Source organism: Chaetodon trifascialis, chromosome 17 (genome assembly GCF_039877785.1).
Source record: "Chaetodon trifascialis isolate fChaTrf1 chromosome 17, fChaTrf1.hap1, whole genome shotgun sequence".
In the NCBI taxonomy this organism is placed as follows: domain Eukaryota; kingdom Metazoa; phylum Chordata; class Actinopteri; order Chaetodontiformes; family Chaetodontidae; genus Chaetodon; species Chaetodon trifascialis.
In genome coordinates, this window is record NC_092072.1 from 7,168,495 (window position 1) to 7,196,095 (window position 27,601).

General features: G+C 41.1%; 2 protein-coding genes across 2 annotated transcripts; both read left to right on the forward strand.

The window, feature by feature from the left end:
• Window positions 1-1,931: 1,931 nt before the first annotated feature.
• On the forward strand, window positions 1,932-6,923 carry csnk2b (casein kinase 2, beta polypeptide). The gene is made up of 7 exons (XM_070985163.1): window positions 1,932-2,048; window positions 2,649-2,730; window positions 3,422-3,524; window positions 4,256-4,371; window positions 5,188-5,263; window positions 5,913-6,102; window positions 6,556-6,923. The coding sequence occupies exons 2-7, from the start codon at window positions 2,659-2,661 to the stop codon at window positions 6,644-6,646; spliced, it is 648 nt and encodes a 215-aa protein (XP_070841264.1). The 5' UTR covers window positions 1,932-2,048; window positions 2,649-2,658; the 3' UTR covers window positions 6,647-6,923.
• A 7,594-nt stretch (window positions 6,924-14,517) lies between these two features.
• Window positions 14,518-27,447, forward strand: LOC139345504 (sperm acrosome membrane-associated protein 4-like). The gene is made up of 3 exons (XM_070984125.1): window positions 14,518-14,827; window positions 24,457-24,567; window positions 25,650-27,447. The coding sequence occupies exons 1-3, from the start codon at window positions 14,776-14,778 to the stop codon at window positions 25,877-25,879; spliced, it is 393 nt and encodes a 130-aa protein (XP_070840226.1). The 5' UTR covers window positions 14,518-14,775; the 3' UTR covers window positions 25,880-27,447.
• Window positions 27,448-27,601: the final 154 nt, after the last annotated feature.

Genomic DNA, 27,601 nt, shown 5'->3' on the forward strand with positions numbered 1-27,601 from the left:
GGTGTGACTTACCAGCAATGGTTCAGGTCTATGCGTGTCACACATGAATGGTACTAATGCAGCCCTAATTAGTGCTGCTAGTTAAACCTGTGCATGACAAAATGTTCTCTGTGAAGGAATGTTTTGAACTTTGTTCCAACATTTGGTTTTCAGGTAAAAAGAAGTCTGTGAACACTGTTTTTAGTCACTTTTATGTAATGTTACTGCACATCAGAAATATTACCAAACCAAAGCTTTCCAATCTGCTGTCAGGCAGTGGTAATGAAAAGTCTATCTTCTTATTTAAGAAGTGGTGGAATCAAGGTAGCATGTAGCAAAATATACATTATAGTATGTTGACGAAGCAGAACTGCTGTTATTTTGTCTTTGGTGTGATTTACAATGAAATCAGATCAATTCCCCCTTCAAGGGTATTTGAGCTGAAATGTGAAGACTGGCGGCATGTTTTTGTTTGCGTCTTTTCTCTTTGCTATAGTTTTATATTCTATATTGCTGACAACAGTTTTCCAGAGTATTCTGTTCATTTTTGAGCTGGAAAGTGTGTTTTCTAGAGGGCCTCATCTCTCATTGAATTTTCATGAAGTGGATATTTGTTCACAGTGAATCTGTAGTCATCTTTTTGTTTCCAAGGATATTTTTTTGCTCCATAGTAATGTCAGTCTGTTTACATGGAAGGTATATCTGGAAGTTCAGAGTTGGCTTTTAAGCAGAATATGTATTCACATGTTATGTTGTCAGAAAATCAGACCTGTGAGACGACCAATAAGCAAACCTGGACATTGTGAAAACAATCATGTGAATTCAGTCGCTTGCAAAAGTTTTTGTACAACAGCTGACTCCCTGATGTCAGAGCTTCCTGTGGCCACATAGACAGAGTGGTGGGGTGGGGTGGGGTTATCTTTAAAAGTAATACCTGTCAAGTTTTTACTGTGACACACAAATTCAATTCAATTCAATTCAATTCAATTTTATTTGTATAGCGCCAAATCACAACAGAAGTTGTCTCAGGACACTTTCCATATAGAGCTGGTACAGACCAAGCTCTTTTATCTACAAAGAAACCAACAATTCCCCCATGAGCAAGCACTTGGCGAGGAAAAACTTCCTTTTAACAGGCAGAAACCTCGAGCAGAACCAGACTCTGGGTGGGCGGCCATCTGCCTCGACCGGTTGGGTGAGAGAGGAAGAGCAAGAGAGGGAGAGTGAGACAGACAGACAGACAGACAGACAGACAGACAGACAGACAGACAGACAGACAGACAGACAGACAGACAGACAGACAGACACAGACAGACACAGACAGACAGACAGACAGAGAGAGAGAGAGAGAGAGAGAGACAGACATGCAGTCACACACAGTAACAGTGACAGTGGATGTAATAATGACATCCACTGTCATTATTACATCCACTGTGTAATAAAATGACTGACTATGACTGACAGAAACTAAAATAAGTGGGTGAGTCATCAGTCTAAAATCATAATGTTGTAGCATGTTTTTGAAAATGACTGGCGGTAATGTATGATGTAGATAGACTAAAACATGTTTTTCTCCCACCAACTTTCAACTGAAGTTTTGTATATAAAATCCACATATTACTATCCATATTAGAGAAAGATAAGAACATTTCTCATCTTTAAATTAGTAAAAAAAACAACAACAAAGAAATGTGTGTTTTAATATCTGGAAGTACAATAGACAATGTAGAATATATAGTACATGAAATAAAATAGAATAATATAGGCTCTCTTACCAGATGTCCTATTAAAAAAGGAGGGGTCAAGGATAGAACTACAGAAAAAACCCAGTTGCAAGTATTAAACATTTAAAGTACATCTTTCAAGAATATGTAGTACTTGAAAGACGTGAACGGCAGGGGGCAGCAGTGTACCATCGGCGCTGTGTGCTGTGTTCGTGTCGGGAGGAAGAGGAAGAACGTAACCTAGAGCGTAAACTGGGAGGTGGTGTCCATCTTATTTACACCGGTGAGCTTGCTAAATTTTTGATCTGTGGATTTTTTTTTCTGGAGTGAAAAGTTGAAAGCCGGGTAAGTTGATTGAATAAGTGTCGTTACTGCATTGAGACGTGTAAAGTCGGAGGCAGGGGGAGCTCCAAAAAGACCGAATCTTTATCATGAGGCCTGTTTGTAACGATGCGCCATATTGATTTTCATTTTGGATCCTACCTGCTAGCGGGGTTTAGCTTAGCGAGCTAACGTTGGCTGCATTAACCGTTTGTCGTCGCGTATGACTACACCATACATTGTAGGTTGGGCTTAACACCAAAAGCATATGTTTTCGACGGATTCAAGACTAAAAATAACGTTGCGACGGCAAGTCAATGACACTATCAGTGTTAAGAAGATAACGCTAGTTAGCCTAGCCTTTATCAGGTTTGGCTATAGCTATCCCTTCATACAGCTGTCGTAAAGTTACTCTCATCATGTCAAAGTCTTATAATGTCACAGTTTTGTTTTTGGACAAAAACTAACATTGGGGAGATACAGAGAAAGAATCTCAACTAGTTGAAGGTACTGAATTTGACACTAGAAATAACTAATAGTATCATGTTGATGAGAGTGAATTCAGTGTTGATGTGGGTTAACTGGTTACTTTGTGGATCATAAGTATTTTCACCTTTTCTACAGGTCTTTAAAGATGAGTAGTTCAGAGGAAGTGTCATGGATTTCCTGGTTCTGTGGGCTGAGGGGAAATGAGTTTTTCTGTGAGGTGAGTTGCCTTATTTCCTCTGTGTATATTAGTTGTTGCTGTCCATGTAGTGACATATCAGAACACAGTTAAAATAACTGGACTTTAAACTTCAAAAGTGCACAAGTTCACAGTATTTAGTGAAGGCGGTCATATTAGACTCCATATTGATGTGTCTTTACTCGGTGTTAGATTCACTACACACAGGGGACACAGGCCAGATCTAGCCCTGATCTCAGACTGTATACTATGAATCAGTTTACACATTTCAGTCCCTCATAAAACCTGTGACAGGGAAAATGTGAATTAACTTACCAACAAGTGAGAGTTTGAATTGTCAACATACTTTCAGTAACAGGATCGTAGATCAGGGCTCAGCCAGACTGTGCTTTAACTCAATAAAAAATAGGTTTACTACATTTAAAGTTCACACCTATATGTACATTGGAAGAGTTACTGATTGCTGCAATCATTAGTCCTGTTCATTCTGGCCCTGAGGAGATTACTCCAGTTTAAGAGTGTGGATTTTGAACCCCATCTCTCACATGTGTATCACGTTTGGATAGGATGTCGCCACCACCAGGATATACAGAAGGAACAATTACAGCTCGTTCAGTGTACTTTTAAAGCATGGACTTTATGTTGTCATTTCAGTTATATGCTTAGTTTTAAATTATTAAACAGTTTTCTCATCTGATTTCTCTAACTAAAGGTGGATGAGGACTACATTCAGGACAAGTTCAACCTGACAGGACTCAATGAGCAGGTTCCGCACTATCGCCAGGCCCTAGACATGATCCTGGACCTTGAACCAGGTCTGTATATTATGTTTGTACCTCCACATTTTCAAATTTAATCAAGCACTGGTTACCATCGTCAATGTTGAGTACAAATTCTACTGGTACGCGTGTCAGTAACGTCCAGAATACATTCGTTTACACTGAGTGTGTGGTTTGAAGCTGTGTGTAAATGTCTAGAGGAGAAAGAGAATAGACATCAGCAGGAGAAGCCTAGAGAGACTAAATGTTGATCTGCATCGTCATTTACCAGCTAACATGTGTAACAGAGATCAAGAGGTAAGATTAAAGGCGCTGCGGCGTTTCATTCAGGAGATTTTCATCAGCGATCCTGACTAACGTGCTGCTCTTCCAGTCTGTCATGTTGAGCACTGTTGCACGTCGTCCAATAATAAAGATGAGAGTGAACATTTGATCTCAGCGTGCTTTTGTTTTAAGGCTGTTTAGCCTCAACTGCAGGCTTCTCCTCACCTTTTCAGAGGTTTGCACACACTGTACAGCCCCCCGCCACCACCACCACCCAGTCATTGTACAGGTGTCACAGGATCTTTGAAACCATGTCAATTATTTCAGCAGTGCTTCAGATCTTCTGCTGTCTTTGTTTTGTTCTCTTTCAAGGATTAGAAAACGTTTAGAAAACTACTGAGTCCCTGTTCTGCTTCTCATGAAAAAATCGTTCTCTGCACTGCTGTGCATCTCTGTGAAATGTGGACACCATCAATGTTCGCTGTTCCCTCTGTTGCCTGCAGACGAGGAGCTGGAGGACAATCCCAACCAGAGTGACCTGATCGAGCAGGCGGCTGAGATGCTGTACGGCCTCATCCACGCACGCTACATCCTCACTAACCGAGGCATCGCACAGATGGTAGGCGCCAGCTGCATCAGCAAAATCCACTACCCATGTCTGCATTAGGGAAGCTCCTGATCCATTTTTCTTGAGGGGCTGGAAAATTGTTTACACCTTGTCAGTTTAGACACTGCTGCTGACTTTACATATTCAGTAAAAGGGCTGATGATGCTGGATTTCTGTGGCATGAATAGGAAAATGACTATTATATTATTATATTTAATTATATATGTTGACTTTTAGTCACAGTTCAGTCCTTGTAACATTTGGTTTATACTTGATGCAGACAAGGTTTCACCTGATGAAAGCAAAGTTTGTCTTGTCTCATCACTGACAAGGCGTCCACTGCAGTGCAAACGTGTAATCACAGCATTTCCATTCTTTCATTCCCTGTGATAGAGAGGGGAGATGATTTTTGTGGATGTGTTGCTGAAGAGCAGCAGATTACTGAGTCTCTAACTTGCTCAGTGCTGTCATCACCATCGAGAGTCTCCACCGGCATCAAAAAAGAGAAAACACAAGCGGCCCAGGCTGACCAGTCACAGTTCTCGCGGTCCCACATGTTTCTCTGTGGCTGCTGTAACCCTTCAGCGGAGATGAAATGCACATTACATGCGGCTAGCTGTGGCGTTTAGGGCTTCAACTAATGATTATGTCCAATATTGTATTTACGTCTTGTCTTAGCACCAGTCACTCTCTGTAATGGTAGAATTTCCTTGTTGCTGAATAGACAAAGGGATGGAAAAGGCCCTGATTTGCAGCTGTTAAATGAGAATTGTTTGCCACCTGTAATTACTTTTATTGACTCTTCATATCCTGACTCATAACTTGCAGTTGGAGAAGTATCAGCAGGGAGATTTTGGCTATTGTCCCCGGGTCTATTGTGAGAATCAGCCTATGCTTCCTATCGGTGAGTGAAAATTTAAAATGTTCGTTCTTAATAACGCATCCATGTTTTAAACAGGTTAAAGATGGGTTAAAACAGCACAATATGGTTAATGACTATTAAGGTAATGTGGTTTAGTTTGTGATTGTAACAAACCTGTTGTCACCACAGGCGTCCCTTTGTCTGTAATTTTTTTTTATAAAATCGGTTGTTGCAGGGGAGAGTTGTTTATTAATTTAGCTGCAGTCTGTTCAGTCATTGCTTTGCAGCAGCTCAGCACCGACAGTCTGCGCTCTCCCAGAGTGGACTCATGTTTTGTTTTGGGGATCTCTCTTTACCCCCAATATATGGCCCTTTTTTAGCAATTTATTCACTTGGTCAGTAATTAGTTTGAGATATTGTGCGAGATTTGTGATGTGATGAAGAGTGATGGCCACAGCAGGTTTTTGTTCTCTGATAAATCTTACAGTTCACTCCAAATCTTTCTATACAAATCTAAATTTAGACATATGATGAAAATCAATGCATGGTGAAAATACCAGGAAGGAACTAGCAAGGTTTTTTTTTTTTTTTCCACTGTGCCAGCAGTGTTCAGTGTAAATCAGTGCTGTCTCCATCTTGGGTATAGGAGATGTAATTATGTACAAATCTAAGCCGGTTTGTTCCTCCTCAGGTCTGTCAGACATCCCAGGAGAGGCCATGGTGAAACTGTACTGTCCTAAATGTATGGATGTCTACACGCCCAAATCCTCCAGGCACCACCACACAGATGGAGCCTATTTTGGCACTGGCTTCCCCCACATGCTCTTCATGGTTCACCCTGAGTACAGGCCCAAGAGGCCCGCCAACCAGTTTGTCCCAAGGTTAGTACGTCCGAAGGAGGTGTTCTCCTATAGACGAGTGCTGTGTTGCAATGCAGCAGTCGTTTAAGTGCACTGCAGGCTGCAATAAGAGTGTAGAGAACCCCAAGTCCAAAAGAGTGGGGACGTAAGGTAGAATCTCCTATGCTTCGATCTTTATCTTGGGGCAACCAGAAGCAACTGGTCAGCTGTGGTCAGAGTGATCGGGATGGGCCTTGTGGTTGTGAAAGGTGCAGAGCTAACCCATTTAATGATTTGTAGGAAAGAGATGAATGACAGTGACTGGAGGACACTTTCCTGTTAAAAGACAACATTCTGGACCAGCTGCAAGCACGAGAGGGAGGCCTGGCTAACGGCGACCTAACGTGCATTACAGTAGTCAAGTTGGGTTGAGATGAAAGCATGTGTGACCTGCTAACATGCTAGCATGCGTTTGTGTCTTTGTTCCTCCTGCAGGCTGTACGGGTTCAAGATCCACCCCATGGCCTACCAGCTGCAGCTGCAAGCAGCCTCCAGCTTCAAGAGCCCCGTCAAGGCCATCCGCTAGAGCGTCCAGGACGGAGGAGGAGGAGGAGCAGGATTCGAAGAGAGAAAGAGAAGACAGGAAGAATTATCACCAGAAGGGGAGGGGTCACCTGCATTTTACAAGGCTTTTCAGATGCCCCCTCCCCACCCTGAAGACTGTATTATTTTGACTTAGATTAGGGCGAATGAAAAAGTGTAAAGATTTTTGAGCGTGAGCGAGACATAAAAACGCACAGCCATGATCTTAATCACACACACACACACACACACACACACACACACACACACACACACACACACACACACACACACTGTCATTAAAAAAAAGAAGATAACTGCATCCACACACTTGGGATTCCATGCACGTACCTTACCAAACTCATCAGTGCCAATAACAGGAGGTGAAGTAAGAGGAAGCTGGATAACACGGGGGGCTCCACGCTGCTTCTGCTGCTCGCTCACATTCCGAGCACAAGCGTGAGAGAGCGGCATCATGGTGGGCGCCGCAGCAGGGGACCCAAAGCGTTTTAAGTCACACGGAAAGCTGAACAACGTGCAGCGGCTGGGTCAGTTTTCGGCTCTGTGTTTGTTCTGTATTTGGCACAGTTTGGTAACGGGTGGTGGTAAACCCCTCTGTCATTGGAAGCCTCCCCTCCCCTTTAGCCCACCCCCCCCAGTGCATGTACACTCAGGCTGGCATTCGCAGAGACAGTTGGGATGGTGGCGGCGGGTGTTTTTCTGTGTCACTCGTTCGGTTTCTTACACTTGCTCGCTGGTTTGTCTGCCATTTTTTCTTTTTTTTTTTTTTCGTGGTGTTGCACAAACGCGTTCTGTTGAATTTGCCTTAAGATTCAGAGAAAACACCCAGCTTGTTTTTCAAGAGGCACAAGCGAAATTAGTTCTGTTTTTTTTTTTTTGTTTCCATTCTGCTGTTAGAGGAGGCGAAGTAGAAATAGATGAGACTAACGTGAATTTCCGAATCGTTCAGACAATTGTAATCAGCCTGCGTCATTTCTCCGGCTGTCTGTGCGTGTGTCAAACAACCGTCTGTGTTGGTGAAAACATAACCCGTGCTACATTTTTGTGAGCCGTGCGCCCGCCCACCACCGCTGCAGCGGGCTTAGCTGCGTTCGTATTGTCACCGCCCTTCCCTCGTAGCTTCATCTCCCTTAAAGAAAATGTTTGACATTTTTTGGAAATACTTGCTTTATGGTGGAGAGCAGAGCAGGCGATCAATACAGCTCTGTGGTTTTAAAAAAAAACAAAAAAAACAACTGTTATCAGTCTTTTCCTCTAACTCGGCCTGAAAGCAGGCATTTCCCAAAATGTCAAACTCTTCCTGTAAAGATCACGGAGAGTCAGAGAAAGAGGAATTTAGACAATCTGAATCCTTCAGCTCACTCCACCACTGCACTGATCCGACTGGTGTCTCTCCACAGCACAGTCTCATTATTTATGTTCAGGTTTAGAGACAGTCAGACCACCAGCTGCTTCCCCCCCCCCTTCACTCTCCACTTCTGTGTGACTGGAACGGATTGTGTTTGGATTTCATGATACGAGAGAAGAGGTATTTATGTCCAGATTTTAACTGATGTTTGTCTGTGTTGTTGTTGTCTTTCTGCGACTGTGGAAGGGTGAGCAGGATTCAGAATTCTCAATAAACTTCTATTTTCTTTTCATACCTTTTTTTGTCCTTACTTTTCTTTAGGGCTGCAGTTCTACCCTCCTGCCACACGGTGTCAGCAGAGAGCTTAGTACATTTGACGATCCTTATTTTTCCACATTTATGTAATTGCACAGCCCTTCTTGCACCAGCTGTGTTGAAAGCTTAGATAAGAAAATATAATGTAACGCAGAAGGACCATGAAGCTCATCGCTGCACCAGCATTCATTTGTGTTTTTCAGCCTCAGAGGAAAGCTTCCTGCGGTGACAGAGGGAATGATGGCAGTCTGGCTTCTGGGTGTGGTTGCATTGGCATTTCACATGACTTTGAGTAACAGCATCAGTGGGGAAACATTCACAAACACAAAACAACGAAACAAGATCTTAAACGCACTGGAAAGATCATCTCAGTCAGGCGACTGTAATTATTTTTAAATTGGCTTTTCGTTCAGCCTTTTGCAAAAAGTCAACAGTACATCTTTAATGTGAGCGCATGCCGCCTCTTTGTCCAGACTGAGCCACAGAAAACACCTTGAGACACAGACAGCAGGGAACACGATGGTATAGCTTCTTTACAAATGACTCATAAAAAGTGTTTTTCCCTCTGCACGGCAGCTGTTTTTGGCAATATGAGCGGCAGGGCTGAGTTGTCTTCATGTGGCTGCACCCTGTCAGTTTTTCCAGAGGGAGAAGAGGAGGAGGTTCCTTCATGACTCAGGATAGCCTCAAACCGCAGCTCGGGACCTACCCTTCTTCTCCTCCACCTCGTCCCCTCTTTTCAGCAGCTCCTCTGAACTTGGTGACGAGGAATCCCCTGTTTTTTAAAAGCAGCTGATTCAATCTGAGTAATGAAAGGTGTCTGTGTGTTTGTGTGCTGGAAACAAAACTCCTCTCTGAGACTGTTTGCAGAGTCATAATCATCTCAGTTCTGCTGCTCATAATGCAGTCATGTGAAGTGTTCATGCCTCTGTTTTGCCACACCCAGAAGCCATATTGCACCATTTCCCTCTCGGAGATTTCCTTTGGGATGCATTTCCACAACGGATACAACTGTTGAGGAACTATGCGAGCCACAGAGGCTGAGACCACACGCAAAAATATGTATTGTTGATAGAAAATGTGCCTCTTTTTTTTTTTAAGAGGCTTTACCCTCCACATGTGATGCTTCAGTCTGTGCAGCTGTATGTAAGAATTTTACAAATTCTGGTGGAGATTCATTAAAGCTCTGACTTGACATGTCGGAGCAGATCGTTCGGAGAACTTTGCCCTTGGAGGTTTTCTTGTCTTTCAGCGTTGAAGCAAAGCATACTTAATGTGGCTTTTTTGGCACAGATCAACAGAAAAAAATGTCCTAAATGAAAATAAAACAGTTGTTTTGCACAAGTGGATGCATCTTTTGCAGCAGCTGGAGTCTGTCCAGGTCTCAGTCAGCTTTGCACATCTTCTCTGCTCGTGGTCTGTTGTGTTGCCACAGATTCTGGACGGGGTTGAGAGCTGCAGTCTGCAGCCTGGGTCACTCGAGGACATTAACCTGATGGTTTTTTTTAGCTGCTCCTGCGTCTTCCTCCATCTCGCTAGTTTCTTGCATCTACATCAGGTTTCCCTCCCCTCACAAGCCTCCCGCACAGACGCGCAGTGTGATGCTGGCGTCACCACGCTTCATGCAGGGGGAGCTATATTATGACGATGTCTGGTCAAAAAAAGCTCAATATGGGTCTCATCAGGCCAAAAAAAAAGTCTTCCAGCTGACTTTAGAGTCTTTTGCCTTCTTCCAAACTGCAGGTCAGAGGTCATGTTTGTTTTTAGCCATGCTAGCATCTCTCGGGGTATGAATATCAGTCCGTGGGTCCAACACTTTGATCCAGCCTGAAATACCTCAGCAGCTACTGAGTTTGGTGAAGACACTGATGTCGCAGTACCCCGAGCTCTCCTCTAGCGCCACCTGTGATTTCACCACAACACTGACTCACCAAACGCTGGATCTTCCAGATTTAGGTGTACTCATACTGCAGTGCACTGAAATCCTTTGAGTGCATGCAGTTGATCTCCTTATAACCACTTGTATGAGTTCTACATGAAAGTAGAAGTCAAAGCGTTGAACGGTTATGACATTGCATATATGTAGAAACTGAGTTTTCTGTTCATCAAAGGTGCTGCATATTAATATTTAATCTCCCCTGCTTTCGTTCCTCCTTGTCTTCTGTCCCCACAGTTTAGATTGTCCTATTGCTTTGCAGTTACTGCTCTGACTGATGGAATAAGGATTAGCTTGGCTGGTTTCTCCCACACTCCCTCTTTCCAAGAGACAAGAGTTGAGAAACTCAGAGGATCTGTGGGCAAAACAATAGAGGCATTTCACCGGGCCCAAACAGCCTCCCTCTCAGCAAAGTATTTCAAAACGATGCCTCTGAAGATGCCATTTGATAAGCATTCCCCCCTCCAGCAGTGAACCAAACCATGGCCCTTTTTAAAGTCACATGCATCATTAAACGGCTCAGGCTGACACAACAAACACGCTCGCCACCACAGAGCGTCTGACATGTCGTGACTGATGTGGACAAACAAACCTTGACACTCCACCGGTTAGCCATTGACTCAATGCTTTTGTCGTCTCTCTCCAGAGGTGTTTGCAAACACTCGGAGACAATCAGACACAGAAAATGCTCGGGGACGAACTCCGGGCGAGACCAGACTGGCTCGTGTGAATAATTTCAGTCATCTGAAGTCTCTCCTTGAAATGAAGTCAAGAACGGGCGTTTCATCACTGTGCCTCAGAATGGGAGGAAGGACCCACAGACACCTCCCTTCCTCACTTTGGTTTTGATTACACACGAGAGCCTCTGTTTCAAACAACTGATTCATCTGGCAGCAAACAGTAACATTTGTTTCATGCTTCAAGCCTTTCAAACACATTGTGATTGTTGAAGACATGCAGTATTTGCATTAGAGGTCAAATCTGTGTGGTGATAAGTAAACGGTAAACACGGTCACTGTTTACCCTTTTTGGAACTTTGCAAGCGAAACCACACTGGTATGTTCTTGTTTTTAATCGTTTACCTTTCAGATCTCTCAGTGCCTCACCTCTCGCTCTAAAGGAAACTAGGAGACCTGGTTTGACTGAAAAAGAATCAAAGAAATGGACACAAAACAGTCAAGCATGCACACACATGCACGTATGAGAGTTTTGGCCCCTTTTGCAGAACAATAATTCATACATGTCACTTAAATGTGGGTGTGTGTGCAACGTCAATACTGCACACAGCGTGGAAGCTCTGCAGAAGCAGTGATTTTTGTCTTTATGTGACTTGATTCTGATGCACAGCTTTTATTTTGACATTCTGCTTTTTTTTTTGTTGTTGTTGTTTTGCAACAACAAATCTCTTCTTCACATTCACAGACTTGGATTTGTCATGCAGAGTTTCCACTGACATGTCCACAGAGGGTGATCTACTGCGCAACCGCAGGCTTTGACATGATTTCTGAACATCATTTCACAAGCTCAAAATCCAACCAGGCCTCTTCAGAGCCCAGATTGTTCTTTTCCTCTGCTGTGAGCGGTATGAGATGTGTGATACAAGGCGGGAGTTTTTTATTGTCTTACAATGTGGGTAGAAATCAAAGAATCCTGCACACTGGCCATCACTTGTACTCACTTTATTGACGACGTTTCAGTCCTCAGACCTTCACCAGGAAGAGTTCCTTACATATGCAGGCTATAAGCTTTCACCAATCAGAGGATGCCAGCGTCACTTTCCTACATGCACACAAATGAATGTCATCAATGAGCGTGACGCAGAGCTTTTTCAGCCGTGAAAATACAGTAAATGTATCAGCATTACAAAAAGTGCGTTCACATCTAGAGACACTATATAAGGTTTCATATCAGTCTCATGTTACAGAATGTTTAGTCTTAAAAATGGAAAAAACACTTTAAATGTACATAGCATGAGAAAAAAGAAGAAAAAAATCAATGCAACAGTAAATAATTAATAGCCTGAGGTAAGTTATTCAGGTTACACTGAAAGCCAAGCCCTCATTCAGACTCTTTGGCTCTGATGTTTGGAGTTTATATTTTTAAAACACTTCTGGTCTTTTTAAAAGCAGGTCGAGGTCCCCTCGCCCAGGTGGGACACAAGTCTGGGGCAAATTGCTTGTTAAGTGGGACGGAGGGGGTGAACACAAGCGGCAGACACACAATGACGCAGAGCACTTTATTGTAAAGGCCGGGGGGGTTGGGCTGGTAGCTGGTGAAGAGCGGGGGTCCAGGGCAGGAAAGGGACCAGGACGCAGGCAACACGAGACAAATTAACGCATGGAGAGAAATGTGGCAGAGCCGAGGTGGCAGGGCTGAGGATTTGGGTCTTGATTGTGGAGAGGAGGTGCAGCTGGTGTCTGCAGCACACCCGTTTCCACTCACACATAGAGGGAGCAGCAGCTCAGGGACACACTTCATCATGACATTACTTCTGGAAACTGGCTTAAAGCTGAATAACGCTTTGACACAATGTCAACAAAACATCGCGCGTTATTAGCTTGACACATAATACCGGCTGCGCGATACTGCTGAGGTGTTGCTGCGTGTTGTTTTTTCGTAGATGTGTTGTGGCCTGTCGGTTGCCTCAAGAAAAGCCTGCAGATGATCTGAATAATGGCAGAGCTGAAACGAAGCCAGAGAAAATCAAAAATTGCTTCTCGTTATTGCTTCCAGAGAAGTCACACATTTGCCACGTGGAGTGAAATCTTACTCTGACTGTTAAGAATTTGCACAAGAGTCGACTTTGTGCAATTTTTAAAGCTCTGATCTCTTAATGTTTTCTGTCGCAGTTATTTCAAAACAGTAACTGGTGTCCACTGTGCGCACAAACAGGAAATATGAGAGATAAGAGATCCACCAAGATAGTGGCCAGGCGTAATTAAACTCCCAAATATATTCCACCTCTTTTCTCTGGACATCAAGTTGTTGCTGCAGTTTTCAGACTTCCCTTTAAAAAACTGGTGCAGAGGCCACAAAAAAGAGAGAAGAAATGGAAAACGGCTCAATATTTGACTCAAGAATTGAATGTCTGCTCATGCAGCAAGAGAAATATAACTTAAAGTGTTGATTTATCTGGAGAGTTTAGCGACAAACACTAAATCCTCTAACTTCAGGCCATGATAGACCGGGATACTGCGTGTGGTCAGCTGACTGAATCACTCTGAGTGTGGGTAACTGCATCAGGAGGGCAAATAGTTATTATCTTAATTTGGTCAGTTATGTCAGCTGACACGTCTGATCTACATTTATTTCTCAGTCAGACATTCATATGTATTTGATTGATAAATGAGTTTTTTCTAATGCCAGTTAAGGTCATGCAGAAGGTTAGTTCTTAGTTTGATGTTGGGTTTAAGAGTCTTATTTGACTTTGTGTCTTGTCATTTAATATCTTGGGGCCTCGTTGAGTACTCTTGAGTACTTGGCTTGGTGTATTTTGTCAAGTCGTGAATAAACCAAATCAGACTTCTCATGACGTAAGAAAACCCCTTTGTATTCAGTTTAATAATCTGTCTTTTTAGATGATTTAATCTAAACAGGAAAGTTTAGGAACCAGTTTATCTAAAGTAACCTAATGTGTGGTCTCCACTGGACAGCAATGGGATTAATACACAAGTGTCCCAGAAGACAATATGCTTTACTACCACATGTGAGATGCAGTAAAGCACTGTAAGATCTTAAAAAGTGGCATTTAAGTCCCACAGAAACAGAAACAGGCAGGCAGGAAATCCCCAAAAGTGTGTATTATTTTAGCAGTACAGGCCCTACTACGGAGTAAAAGTTCTGCATTCAACTCTTCCCTTAAGTAAAAGTACAGAAGTATTATAAGCAAAATACTTGAAGTACATATCAAAAGTTAAAATACTCATTTTGCAAAGAAACTAGATGCTGCTTTATTTCCTTTTTTTTTTCATAAGGGGCCAAAAGTCACTGATTTCATCTTTAACAAATTGACGCATTTAAGACATTTATTATATGCAAAACCTTAAACATGGTAGAAGCATAAACACAAAGCAGAAATAGTCAACAGAAGTAAAAGTAGAGACTTTCCAAAGCTGATTAAAGTGGCTTTAAAAGCCATAAAACAACATTTAAGTCTTTTTTTTCTCTTTTTTTTTTTTGAGCATCGTCAAAACATTATAAACCCATACAGGCAAACTGGGATGAGAACATAAAATCACCTCTAAGCCTCAGCTCTGTGTCGCCCAGCTTTCCCACACTGGAGCTCCCCGCCGGGCGTACCTGTGAATCACACAGGTGGGAGAGCTTCAAATTGGGTCGCTGTCCCACAAGACCTCCTCTGATTGGATAACGGTGACGTTCGGATGGGAGTGGAAGATTATAAATGCGACCATGGCGGAAAAAGCAGCTCGTTGTTTGATGAAAATTATAACGGTCTGAGTGCTCACACGCAGCTTCTCCTGAAAGTCGAGTTTGCCACCTTATTCCTCCCAAGATGAACAGAATTATCCTCCAGCTTTTTGCGATCGGATTCTGCTTTGCAATCGGTAAGAAAATCCAAGTCATGACGACTTAGACTTTTTTTGTTTGTTTTTTGGAAAGATCATTTTAAAGAATTTCACTTGTCAACTAACATCTGAAAGCTTTTCAAGCTTCATTTATCAGAGAGAAGCTTTAAATACTTTCCCCGACTAAATCTGCCTTTTTTTTTACATGGACTTTGGTGTGTTTGTGTTTCTTGAGGTCGGTTTTCCCGTCAGCAGATAGAGACACTGCAGTACAGCTGTGCTCACCGTGACATTTGTTTTTTAAGTTTTAGATGAATAGATTATGCTACATTTCTACATTTCCAGTCTTCACGGAGCCTTTTAAAGTCCATAATCTGATATTTATTTTTAGACGAGAAAAAGATGTTTTCTTTGTTTTTTTCTGGCAGCGCAGATCAGATCCTGTCAGACACGTTTTGTCGGAATAAAAATGTAAATATTTGGCTTTCTCTGTGTGGATATGAGACATGTTGTTTCAGGTTCACTGGGTGTGCTCAGTGTGCAGAGCTTGGGACTGTCTGACTGGGTGTGTTCACTCTTAATACCAGTGGTGTGTTCACATCTTTTTAGGGGCAGGGGGCCCAAGATCCAACAACTTACCCATGATGCACCAGTAAATAAAAATGAAATCTGGTTGTTTAAGATGCAATAGTTATGTGTTTTGGGTACTGTCATATCATGATGTACCGTCTTTTCCTGATTTCATCAGGGGTTTTTTTTGTTTGTTTGTTTGTTTGTTTTAGTTTAACGGTAATTGATAGAGCTCAGACGACTCACTTGACTGTTTGAGATGAAGTAACAAATCTGTGACGCCCTTGCAACAGCGTTACCTGCCTGGTTGTAACATCCACAGCACTTTTTGCTATCATAAAGAACCCAAAGGGGTCCCAAAAGAAAAACAGTTGGACTAGAAGTCATGGAGAAAAAGTTAAAACGGCTCAGACGAAAGAGAAAACAGCTGGAATAGCTAAAACTGAAATTAGTCTGAGCCATGATGACTAGTCGATTAATGTACCAGTCGACTGACCGAAGATGAACAGAAATGCCTCATCTCAGCTTATCAGTTGTGAGGATCTGCTGGTTTTATTCATCGTATGTCAGCATAAGGGCATTTTTCAGTAGTTTCCATCTCATGGAAGAAGTGATTAATCAGCTAATTGAGACAATAATAGATTAATTGCTGATGAAAATCATCATGTAGGACTCCAGTTTAGATTCCAGTTAAAGAATGAGCCACTGATCCCACAGATGAAGCTCCCTCTATGCACATCGCATGCTTTACTGTAATGCTGTTATGATGGGATTGGGTGAGGCAGCCTGGCTGTGGTACGAAGATGTTCTCTCTGTCTTCTTTTTTTTTTTTTCTTCCAGATGTTATTAAAAGACTGAATCATGTCCCAACCTGCCAGCCTTTGCATGAGAAATTCCTCACCCTGTAATAGCTGAGGCTTTGCCCAAGTCTCAAATTCCACTTCTACAGAGGGTCTGTGGACTGAGTGCACTAAGGACTATTTGTCCCTCTTCTATTGTGTCTTTAGGCCATTGTACTCAGGATCACCTCAGCTCCGTTGTTTCAGTTCTCCTTTTTCAAACCACACCCTTTCTAGCGGGAACCATATCCCCATCCTGGCTGCTCTTTATACTTTCAGGTGATACCTTTGACCTAAAGCCTACAAAGTCTTGAAATAGTTGTTTGTGACACACAAGTCGTTCACAAACACAGATAATTACATACTGAGGTTTCACATCTCCCTGTAGCAGTGACCAGGAGGGATGAATGTGTGTGTGTGTGGGTGTGTGTGTACTCTGGGGAATAGTGGATGATTTCAGATAGCGGTCTGGTTGGTTTCTGAAGTCAACATGTTACAGGCCACTGAGAGGTTTCCTGAAGCACCAGCTGCCAGAAAAATGGACCAAAATACTTACCTCTGTAATCCAGATGTCGGTAAATTTCTTCATTTGGGAGGAGAAAGTCTAAGAGGCTGCTGACTGAACCAGATAATGACAAGGAGGTGATGTGAATGTGTGCAAGCAGCGTATTGATCTTAGAAGTAGAAGCCTTGGGCGTCCATGTTCGTTCCAAAGGAAGCCAATAATACAAAGAGTGTGCAAGAACAAGGAGATTAATAGAAAAGAATCAATAGAATGAAAATACTGTACGAAACTGAAGAAGAAGAAGAAGAAGAAGAAGAAGAAGAAGCACTTTAAAACTGACTCCAGAAGTAATTTTTTCTGAAGACAGGTTCTTCTTTCTCCAGCACAAGGTTTAAATTGTGTTTATGAATCTGTAAAAACTGAGTTCAGAAGGGGACAAAAATGATCTGTCTGCCAAACATCTTATCTGGCTGCTCCTCCCATCCGTCAAGGATCTGGGCTTTTTGCACCGTAATCCACTTCAAATCCAAATGCAAAGCGAGGATTTTCACACAACACAGCAGACCTGCCCGGGTGTATTTATCTTCACCTGTTGTGAGGCTGTTGTGTGAGAATAATAATTATCTCTATCAGATGAATCTTTGATGGCAATCTTTGCATATTTATTCTCATAATGCTTTACATAAACTTGTTTGTGTATTCACCTCACGACATGGTGCCTCATTTCAGCTTTCCATGCACGCTGGGTTCAGTGTGCATGACTCACGTTGTGAGTTTAATTTTGGCTCCTAATTTGTTGTTTTTCTTCCCAGTTGTTCCCCACAGTGAGCTGAGACAGCCATAATAATGCAAAGCTCTCAAAAACTGAGCTTTTGTTGGTGATTTTATCTTCAGCTGTTCCTCGTGCATGGATACGCTCTTGTTGAGCTGAAATGTTGGCACCAGAAACATTTGATTTAATTGGAAATAAACAATTTTCATGGCCTTTGGTGGCAAGGGTGCCCCCAGGTGGACATCTTGGGTAGTGTCTCCCCCCAAAGCAGTGATTACAGGGAAGAAACCACACCCAAGGCAACACTATCAAGCATACCAGCGCTGTGATTCCTCTCTATTCACTTGCATGTTTTCCACCTGTTATTTGATATTCACCAGAGGTTTGGTCTTTTAAACACAGCCAGTGATTGTTTCTGTGTTTTGGGTTCCCCAGTGTGTTCTTGTATTAGAATCTGTGGGCCTGATGCACCACAGTCTGTAGTTGCAGTGACAGAGCAGTAGATGGCAGTTTAAGGCTGAGTCTGCACACTGAGGGTGATCAGTAATGTGCCACACCTCGGAGCTTTAACAGGCTCCTCCCTGTCAAACAGGCTGGAAGGCAGAGTCTGGAAATACTACAGTCAAAATGCCTTGTTTTTGTGCTCGGTTTTAAGCAGAATAACTCACTGTAGTATTCAAATATCCTCCTGAAAACTCACATTACTAAAGAAATGGTGCTCTTGTAACATTTCTAGAAATTCTCAGTTACACACAAACACACATTTAAGCCTCTAACTCCTTTTGAATCGGTTTAGATACACCTAACAGGCCTACAAAGCCTGAAAATGTGGTTGCACAACAGGTGCTTTTAATCTCTAAGATGTATTTGAAGAAAAGAAACAAAAGATACACAATCTAACTAGAGATAGTACATTTCTCACCTTCCCTAAAGATTCTCCAGGGACCGAGTGAAGCGTCTGCATTTTCAGATATTCTTTATTGTCTTTTGAAGTAAAATATTTGGCCTAAAAGGACAGAAAATGTCATGAAAACTCTTCTTTTCAGCCTCATTTTCTGCAGTTGCCGTCTGTCTGTGCATGACAGGTAACCTCACTCAGGACAAATATTGTAGTATTTACTTGTACTTTATCTGACAGCTGTAAGTACTTTGCAGATTAGGATTTTAAAGACAAAATGAATGATAATCTTAAAAATTAAAACACTGTCAGATAGACAGACAGATACATAGATAGTTGCTGTTTTGACTCAGGTGAAGGACCTGAGTATCTCTTATCTTGCTGGTTACTGTGACGGTTGGTGTAAGACATTTTTCAGGACTTCTGGCGAGTTGTCCTCATTGAAAGGCTGCTGCAGCTTTTTCTCACACGTGTGCCTTTCTCATGCACCTGTGACTTGGGCGTTGACTGCAGTTTGAGGGACGTGCATGAATTTCCAGTCATGGCAGAACTCACCTGAACTGATACTTGAACTCAGGCAACAAGCGTCCGGGAAAGGAAGGATTTTGAAGTGCACCGACAGCAATAATTACCTCAGCGCTCCTCAGCCAGTGCAACCCTGTGATGTGGGAACTACACCTCACATGCCCCTCTCATCTGCCTGTTGTCAGAAGTGAATTTACTGCACCTGCTTCTGAATAGATATACTGATAGATTGTATCCAGAGCTTCTTATAAGGACATGTGCTGTTACATAATTGACCAGCCAGTTATAAATTAAGACACTGAAGGGAAGAAACAATCTGCTGTAATTGCTCATCATTAACTTTTTTGTTCCCTTGTGACTTCTTTCCTCCAGCTGGTTTCACATTTTCCTCAACACAACAATGGACTTTTGTGCTGTAACACAGACAGAAAGTCAAAGGAGACACTGGTTTGTTACCTTAAATGTGTGCAATGATTGTTTTCACGAACCAAATGACTCCGAGGATCAGGTCAGACTGGATTTGAGATGCTTCCCAGACCGCAGCAGGGAGGAGGTGACGTGCGTAACATGTCAGTCAGCATTGCAGAGCAATGAAGTGTTCTTAGGTGTGTCAGCCCAGAAGTCACATGACAACTTGATTTTCAACACGTAACCTTACTTACTATTTACCTGCTAGAATTGTGTGCTGCCATTTTACAATATTGCTCTTTAGTACACAGTGTTAGAAAGCAAACAAGTCAGTTATTTGTAGGAGCCTCTTTTGTATTGTATTGTATACAACATACAGTATTGTATTTCTGGCGGTTTATTGTCACACAAGCAGACATTTTGTTTCCCAGATGAAGGAAACTTTTTATCTCTAGTATATTCTGATTGTATGTATGAGGTGATACATTAGGAGCAGTAGGAGAGGACGTGAGAACTGACAGAAATCTTCTAAATTGTCAGCTCTACTTGAACTCGGGTGTAAGTGAAACCAGTGTGAAAGGGTGTGGAGCTGTTTGTCTTCAAATGTGTGAGTGTGTTCAGATCATCTCACCTGATTGTGACTGACATCATGGTCTCACAACTCACAACCTTTATTTTGTCACAAGTTCACATCTCTGCTGTATTTTGTTCATTTTAAACATTTTACAAGTCACGTCCATCTTTTGTGCTGGAGTTTAAGCGACTTTTGGTCGCGTTTCCCCATTCTTGACCATTTGCTGATGCGTTCATGCTGAAAAAGTGACATGATATAGCCAAAGATTATCAGTGCGTGTGACGTTTGAACGCGACACAAAGGACGGTTTTGTCCCATGATGCAAAGCGCACCTAAATGGAGGAGCTACTCAGCTGGAAAGAATGAATGGTTGATGAGTCAGCTCAGCAAACGTATGAACAGTAAAGCAGCACTCCTTTTCCCATGTCAGATACTGGAGTTAAATATTGAGTTTGCCATTTTTGTGCTTGAGTAATTGCTTTACATGTTAGTTTTAGGAAATGCTGTTGAGCTGTGACATTATGAAGAAGAACTGGCACATTGTTCTCCTTCCAGATGAAAAAAAAGCTGAATTACTCCACCATTACTCTGCTCATTACTCTCCAGGAGCTTACCCTCATATACCCTCATATACTTGTTCTGGTATGAGCAGTAGTGTATGGAAGTTGCTGTTGGGATGTTTACACAAGATACAAATCAGTTTTTCTATCTTCTATTTGTACATCGTTTAAGAATTTACTATTATGGTGCAATTTCCATTTGTGTCCATAGTGGCTGCTGCTCAGCAAAAGTTGCCTTCGCTTTAATGGCCTTTGGTAGTAGTGACTGAAGATTGAAGATTTGAAGAGTCTCAGCTTGCCGTCTTCATAGAAAATAAGTATTCAAAAGTTTAAAAAGGAAGAAGAGAGGAAGCTGAGTGAGAGGAAAGGAAAGCGCTTGGCTGAATACGAACATTGAATCAGAGTGTGATGTTCCAAGATGGCCTCTCATATTATTTGACCTCCTGCCCCGGTAATCGCTCCTTTATTTCCCCTGAAACCTTCTTAGGATAAGAAAAGAAAATACTCTGGATTAAAGCATTCATTGTGAAGATTTATACGCTTAAGGGGTTCAATATTGTTTGCCTTTTATTTTGTTTTAGTTTCATTTGGGCTTCATCGTTGTTATAATTACTACATTACAGTCTTAGTGTCACTCTTTCAGTTATGTTGTTGTTCAGCCTGAGGAGCTGTTCACATTCATAAAATTGAGCTGTATGCTGCCTCAGAAGTAGCATGTATGACTTTCATTTTGGAGTGTGGATTAACTTTAGAAACATGACAAAGGACGGACCCTATGGACATGTACGCACTTTACCTAACCCGCTGTGATGTCACAAAATCCCTTTACAAACTCTTTCTAAAATAAACAAATGAATCTTCGAACAGGACAAAAAGGGAACTTTCCAGACACAATGTTCTTTGTATGATGACATGTGTACTTTCCGGAACAGCTCGTGTCATGGGGCACTGCTTTGAAACTGGAGCAACAGGTTCCTAACAATGGTTTCACCAGAGTTCAGTGCAGTTGCTGAGAATCTCTCTTGCCAGCTCTGAGTCACGCTCGCTGCTACTTCAGTCTCACAATCGTCAATCATGACAACAGACAGCAGTGAATCAGTCTTAAATCTATAATCGAACATCAGTTTTTCCTTCTGTATTTTAAGGTTTTCTCCTTTCAATGACTCGAGCGGCCGTGACGTCTGTAAAACCGGCAGCTGCGACTAGCAGAGTGGTATCACTTATTAACATTTCTTTTGTGTGGAGCGGGTTCAAGCCAATGTTCTGTCCACTTTGTAATAATGCATGGCTTGTAAATAAGTTGCAGGTAGCTTGACCACTTTTAGTTCAACTAACAAAGTTTATGTGGCGTGCTAGGTGTGGTTATGTTCTTTCGGTGTTCCAGAGAGAAATTCATTTAGTATATGCTGCTGTGTCATAATCTCAGCTGACTCACTTCAGTGTGATTTCACAAATGTTTTCTGAGCCTAGGCCTCACCAGGTGACTAGAGGACTGTTTAAATTAGCACTTCCAGTATCAGCTTTTTCCTATTAAGTAACCCTCTCAGTGCACACAGCACACACATGTATGTGGTGTTTTCTTCCAATCGTGTTGTTGGCCATGCAGTTTTACAATCCTTTATACTGTAGAAACTTTGTTTGTGTAAATATGAATGATAAAATGTTTATTATTATTATTATTAAATCTTTATGTAACCAGTAAAGTCCTGTTAAGAAATCTCTTTTTAAAGGGAGCCCTGGCCAAGATTGCAGTGCTTCAAGCAACATGCATGCAAACATTAAAAACAGACAAAATAAAACAGAAAGCATTAACAGGTACTTACAGTGTTTCAAACCACATGCAAGCAAACATTAAAAGCATACAAACAAATTAAACCACATTAAATCACCGCATCATGCCAAAGAAGACCCACAGAATGAGGAAGATCGAGCTAAGGCGCCAATAACAAGTTCCAATCATATTTGGCACCAAACCCTTTGCTACATTTTTAAATGCCTTAATTGGTATCAGCCTGTCTAATGTGATTTGTTTTAAACGTGATTTTGTATTGTATCTCTAACATCTGAGGAACTGTGAATGGCATAGTTTATAAAAGAAACAAAATCGAAGCAGCCAAATCAAGAAGTTTTGTCATCAGTACAGGTCAAAAACACCAGATCGTACGTTTCCCATTATACAGCTAAATGATGCGTCTTTGTTAGACCCTCCATTCCTGGTAAAAACCCAAAGAGCTGGCCCAATTCCAGACTAGTAAATTTACCAGGTTTTGAGTCTGAGGTACAGACAGATTGTTGTGAGTGTTCTGTTAATGGACACCAGATCTTCACAATCCAGTGTACAAAGGAAATGGAGGCACTACACACAGCTTCAAAGAGCATAAAACCACGTGTGGAAGACGTTCCAGGAAGATCTGAGTAAAATCTTTGCTTTTTCTTTAACGTAACAGAAGGCGTCATTCCAAAATCGCTGTTTCGCTGACACCTTTCTGCATATCTGCATGTCTGATCTCACCTGTTACCATCACCTGTATCTTAAATAACAATGACATAAAATTGTACCTACATAAAGTTAGAATGTAATGTGGAATTGTGACACAGTCAAACACTTTAACTTTTTCCCCTCAGTGTTTAATGTAGACTTGCTTTCTGGTCAACATTTGTAGCCCAACAGAGATGACCCTGATTTTTTATTTTTATTTTTATTTTTTCAGAATTGATGAAGCACCTCCAGAGCCATAAAAGACATTATGCACCTGTCTTCACAGGCTCTGGTGGTCTCCATTATGGGTAAATGGACCTTTCAGGTGTAAAATCAATGGAGTTCCCCATTTTGAAGATGTAATTGTATTTTAAATTGTGGCTTTTTTATTGGGATGTTTGATAACCGGTCTGATTTTATTTATTTCCTGCTCACCTTTTTTTCTTATTATTTCCTGGTACGCCAAACCGTGCTGCTCTGAACTTGTTCATGTGGCATGCAGTGCAACATGCATTGCGAACTTGCTCTCAGAGCTGGATTGGAAAAGCCTGAGCTGACCACCTTTTTAGAACTGTTATATGTAAGGCAAGCTTTTGTCAACATACCTCAACTATAAACCGACCTCAGAGTTGCCAATGTGCAAGCTGTTAAATGGCTCAGGTTTTATTTATATTGCTAAAAATCCAGAATTTGTCTGAGGGATTTCACGTCTTTCTGTACATGAAACTTGGTTATTTTATGTCCTTTCTTTTCCTACCTCCTCAGTTTAGATAAAATCAAAACACCACAAAAAACTTGAATTGGTGGGAAAATAATGATCAGTGTAATTTGAAAGCATTTATTTTCAGAACAAGATTAGGCCTAGGAGGTTTTTGTATCGTGCTGGAATGATTAATTAATTAATTAATTAATTATCAATTAATTTAACAGAAAAAAAGTAATGGATGGGAAAAAATGGAAGAAATCTTAGGAAGGGGAACTTTGGAGGGATCTTTCTTCCCAGATGGGTAGACATTGAATACATGTGTCATGTATATAAAGAGTAGATGTGGCAGTAGTAGAATTAGAATATCAAGTAAGAAAAGTGCACATCATAATTATAAGTAAATATTAGGGGTAGTAAGTTAAGCAGTTTAAAGCAACGCATAAGTGTTTGTGTTAAGACTGAAGGGAAAAGACAACATTCCATAACAAGGTATGATCTCAACCACTAAACTTCCACTGTGCTACGGGTCAAATGTCACCCATTTGCTTCGTCCATAATAAGTGACTTGTCAACCATGTGAGACCTTTTTAGATAAGAAACTACATCAATTGAGTTGACTATAAACACTGAAATGGTTTCAGTTCTCAGCAAAGGACAAACTTAAAAAGATGTTTACTTGATTCCAGATGTATTTATCAGCCAACATTTTAACCTCATAATTATAGCCTGCTGCTAACCTGTTTACGTGAAATTCTACTACTCAACTTCCTCTTTCCCCCCGATTCCTCTCTGTCCCTCCTCTCTTTCCTCACCAACTCTCTGCTGTTACTAGGTCAAGCTCTGCAGTGCTACAAATGCGCAATTGGCATTGGGGAGTTGTGCCTAACCACTAAAACCACGTGTGATAGTGGAGAACTATGCTTCAGTGGTGAAGGAAAAGCAGGTAAGAAGCTCAGAAGCTGAAAATGTCACTGGACGACATTCTCCTGAAGGATGGTTGTCATCAGCACTCATATAACACCCCACCTGTTGCATTCTCAAAATGCATAGCTCTGAAACAACAATAAAGGAAGACAATTGCTGCTTGTGAAATGCATTTTTATCAAAAGGTTGAGATGAGGATTTTTATTATACTGGAACGATTACTTGTTTATTCAAAATATTTTGCTCATTTAAATCCAATGATTCCCAACCCTGAGGTGCCTTTACAAGTGCACGTGGGTGCTTAACGGTTGAAATAGTTAGCTTAAAAACAGTTGAGAAAGTCAACTTAATATAACGAATTTACAGTTGAAATAGTTAGCCTAAAAAACAGTTGAGCCAGTTAGCTTAAAGTAATGAGTTAACAGTTGAAATAGTTAGCTAAAAACAGTTCAGCTTAAACTAGTGAATTAACAGTTGAAATGAGTTAACAGTTGAAATAGTTAGCTAAAAACAGTTCATCTTAAACTAGTGAATTAACGGTTGAAATAGCTTAAAAATGGTTGAGAAAGTTAGCTTAAACTAATTAAGTAATGGTTGAACTAGTTAGCTTAGAAACAGTTGAAAAAGTCACCTTAATGTAATGAAATAACAGTTGAAATAGCTAAAACAGTCGAGAAGGTCAGTTTAAAGTAACAAATTAACGGTTTAAATTGTTAGCTTAGACACAGACGAGAAAGTCAGTTTAATATGATGAATTAACAGTTGACATAGCTAAAACGGTTGAAAAAGTCATCTTTATGTAATGAAACACTTGAAATGGATAGCTTCAAGACAGCGAAGAAAGTCATCTTAAAATAATGAATTAAGATTTAAAATGGCTAAAAGTAATGAATGAACAGTAACTGTAATTGATTAAAAAATGTTTAGTCTTTTTGATTGTTGTTAAATCTGGAAATTGCCAAAACTTGAGCAACAAGGTCTTCACCCAACAACAACATGCAGTGTTTAAGTGCACTCTGCAACTTCAACCAACCATTTCAGTCAAACACAATGACCAATAGACACTGACAGCGATCGTATGTGTTTGCTGTCACTCTGCAGTTGGCTTCCTGGATCTCAAGATGAAGGGCTGTCTAGCAGTGGCTGAGTGCAACCAGACCAAAAACGTGGACTTCCCCACCACCTCAAACTCCTCCACCGTCTACTCCATGACGAAGATGTGCTGCGATACAGACCTGTGCAATGCTGCCCCTGGTCTGCCCGGGACCTCCGGGCTCAGCCTGGCCCTGGCCACCATCACTGCTCTGTTTATCGCCAATACCCTGGTTTGACAGGAAATACAGTGGATGACAGATGACATAAAGTGCATACACATGTAAAACACACACAGGGGTCTTGTGTTTTCTATCCTTGAGGTGTATTACACTTTTTGATTTCACTCAAGTGTTTATATCAATTAAACTTTAATTCCTTCTTTTCTTTTTGTATTTTTTTGTTCATCAGTAATGTGTCCAGTCCTCATTTCACTATAGTGTAAGAGATATCAAATGTTGATTGACAGACAATTTAAAGTCTAAAACAAGTGTGCAACACTGACATCAAAGATGATTCCACCACATGTTTAAAAGTGCCCTGCAATTAACTTTCTCCACTTGAATGAGCAGTACAAAATTTAGGTACAGGGCCATGGGTGTTGATAGCTGAATATCATATTAGGCATTTTACTGTTTATTTAAATTGGCTTCTATGGGTGAATTAGTGGCTCTCCAACTTAAAGGAGTCGTCCAACATTTTGGAAATAAGGCTTATATGTTTTTTGTTTTTGTTTTTTTTGCAAAGAGTTAGATTAGAAGATCAATATTACTCATTTCTGTATGATAAATATGAAGCTACAACCAGCAGATGGTTACCTTAGCTTAGCATGAAGGCTGGAAACGGGGGAAACGGCTAGCCTGGCTCTGTCTGAAGGTAAAAGGAAGTTGCCTCCCAGCACCTCTAAAGCCCACTAATTAACATGTTTTATCTTGTTTATTTATCCATACAAGTTGAAAAACAACAAGTTATGTTGTTGTTGCTCACACATAAGTGGTGAGCTTTAAAGGTACTAGCACATTTTTTTTTTTTTTACCTTTGAACAGAGCCAGGCTAGCAGTTTCTCTCTGTCTCCAGTCTTTATGCTAAGCTAACACTCCTGGATGCAGCTTACTCCACAAAAAAAAACAATATTTTTCATATCTAACTCCTTGCAAGAAGGAGGCTAATCATTATTCTCAAAGTGTTGAACAGTTCCTTTAATTTATTGCTTTTGCTCCATTGTATTATCATTTCTGAGTCATAATGCCAATATATAGAGAAAGCTTCTATGAACATTTCATTTATTGCCATTTGCTTGATACTTGGTTTGCTTTATTAATGTGTACCCAACATAATGTAAATTGTCTCTTGGCTTATGTCTGGTGCTGTCTGCAATAATATTTCCTTTTGTTTTGTGGGTTTTTCCTTTTTTGGCAAAAAATGGCTCCGTCAATTCTGTGTTGAATTGTGTTTATTTTTGATATATGTCAAATCCACACTGCACATTGCTCAAATGTGCAGTGTGGATGAGGTAAAGCTTTTGTTTATCTTGCTACTTTTGAATGTATATATAGCAAGAACTTGGTCAAATTGACCATGTTATTTGCAGATGCTGAAATATAATTGAGTTTGCAGGAATTTTAAATTTGTCAGGGCCGATCTTAAACCTCTATTCAATGCAAATCATTAGAAATGGGTCAGACATTCCTTAAACCAACACTTTTGGCATTATTTTCCAAAAAAGAAATGTGTTGGCCTGCCTGTTTTTGTGAAATTGGTTATGTAGAATTTGAAGAATGCAATAAATATCTAAAGTAACCCCTTATGTGGTGGTTTTGGTGTGATGTGGTGTCGTCTCTCTAAGTGCTGCTCAGCTCGTTGCCATCTGGCAGGACCAACTGGTTCTTCTGGTTTCAGTGCCCCACAGAAGAGATACTGCAGTGATACTGCTGGTGTTCTTGTTTCAAGTTTTGGCGCAA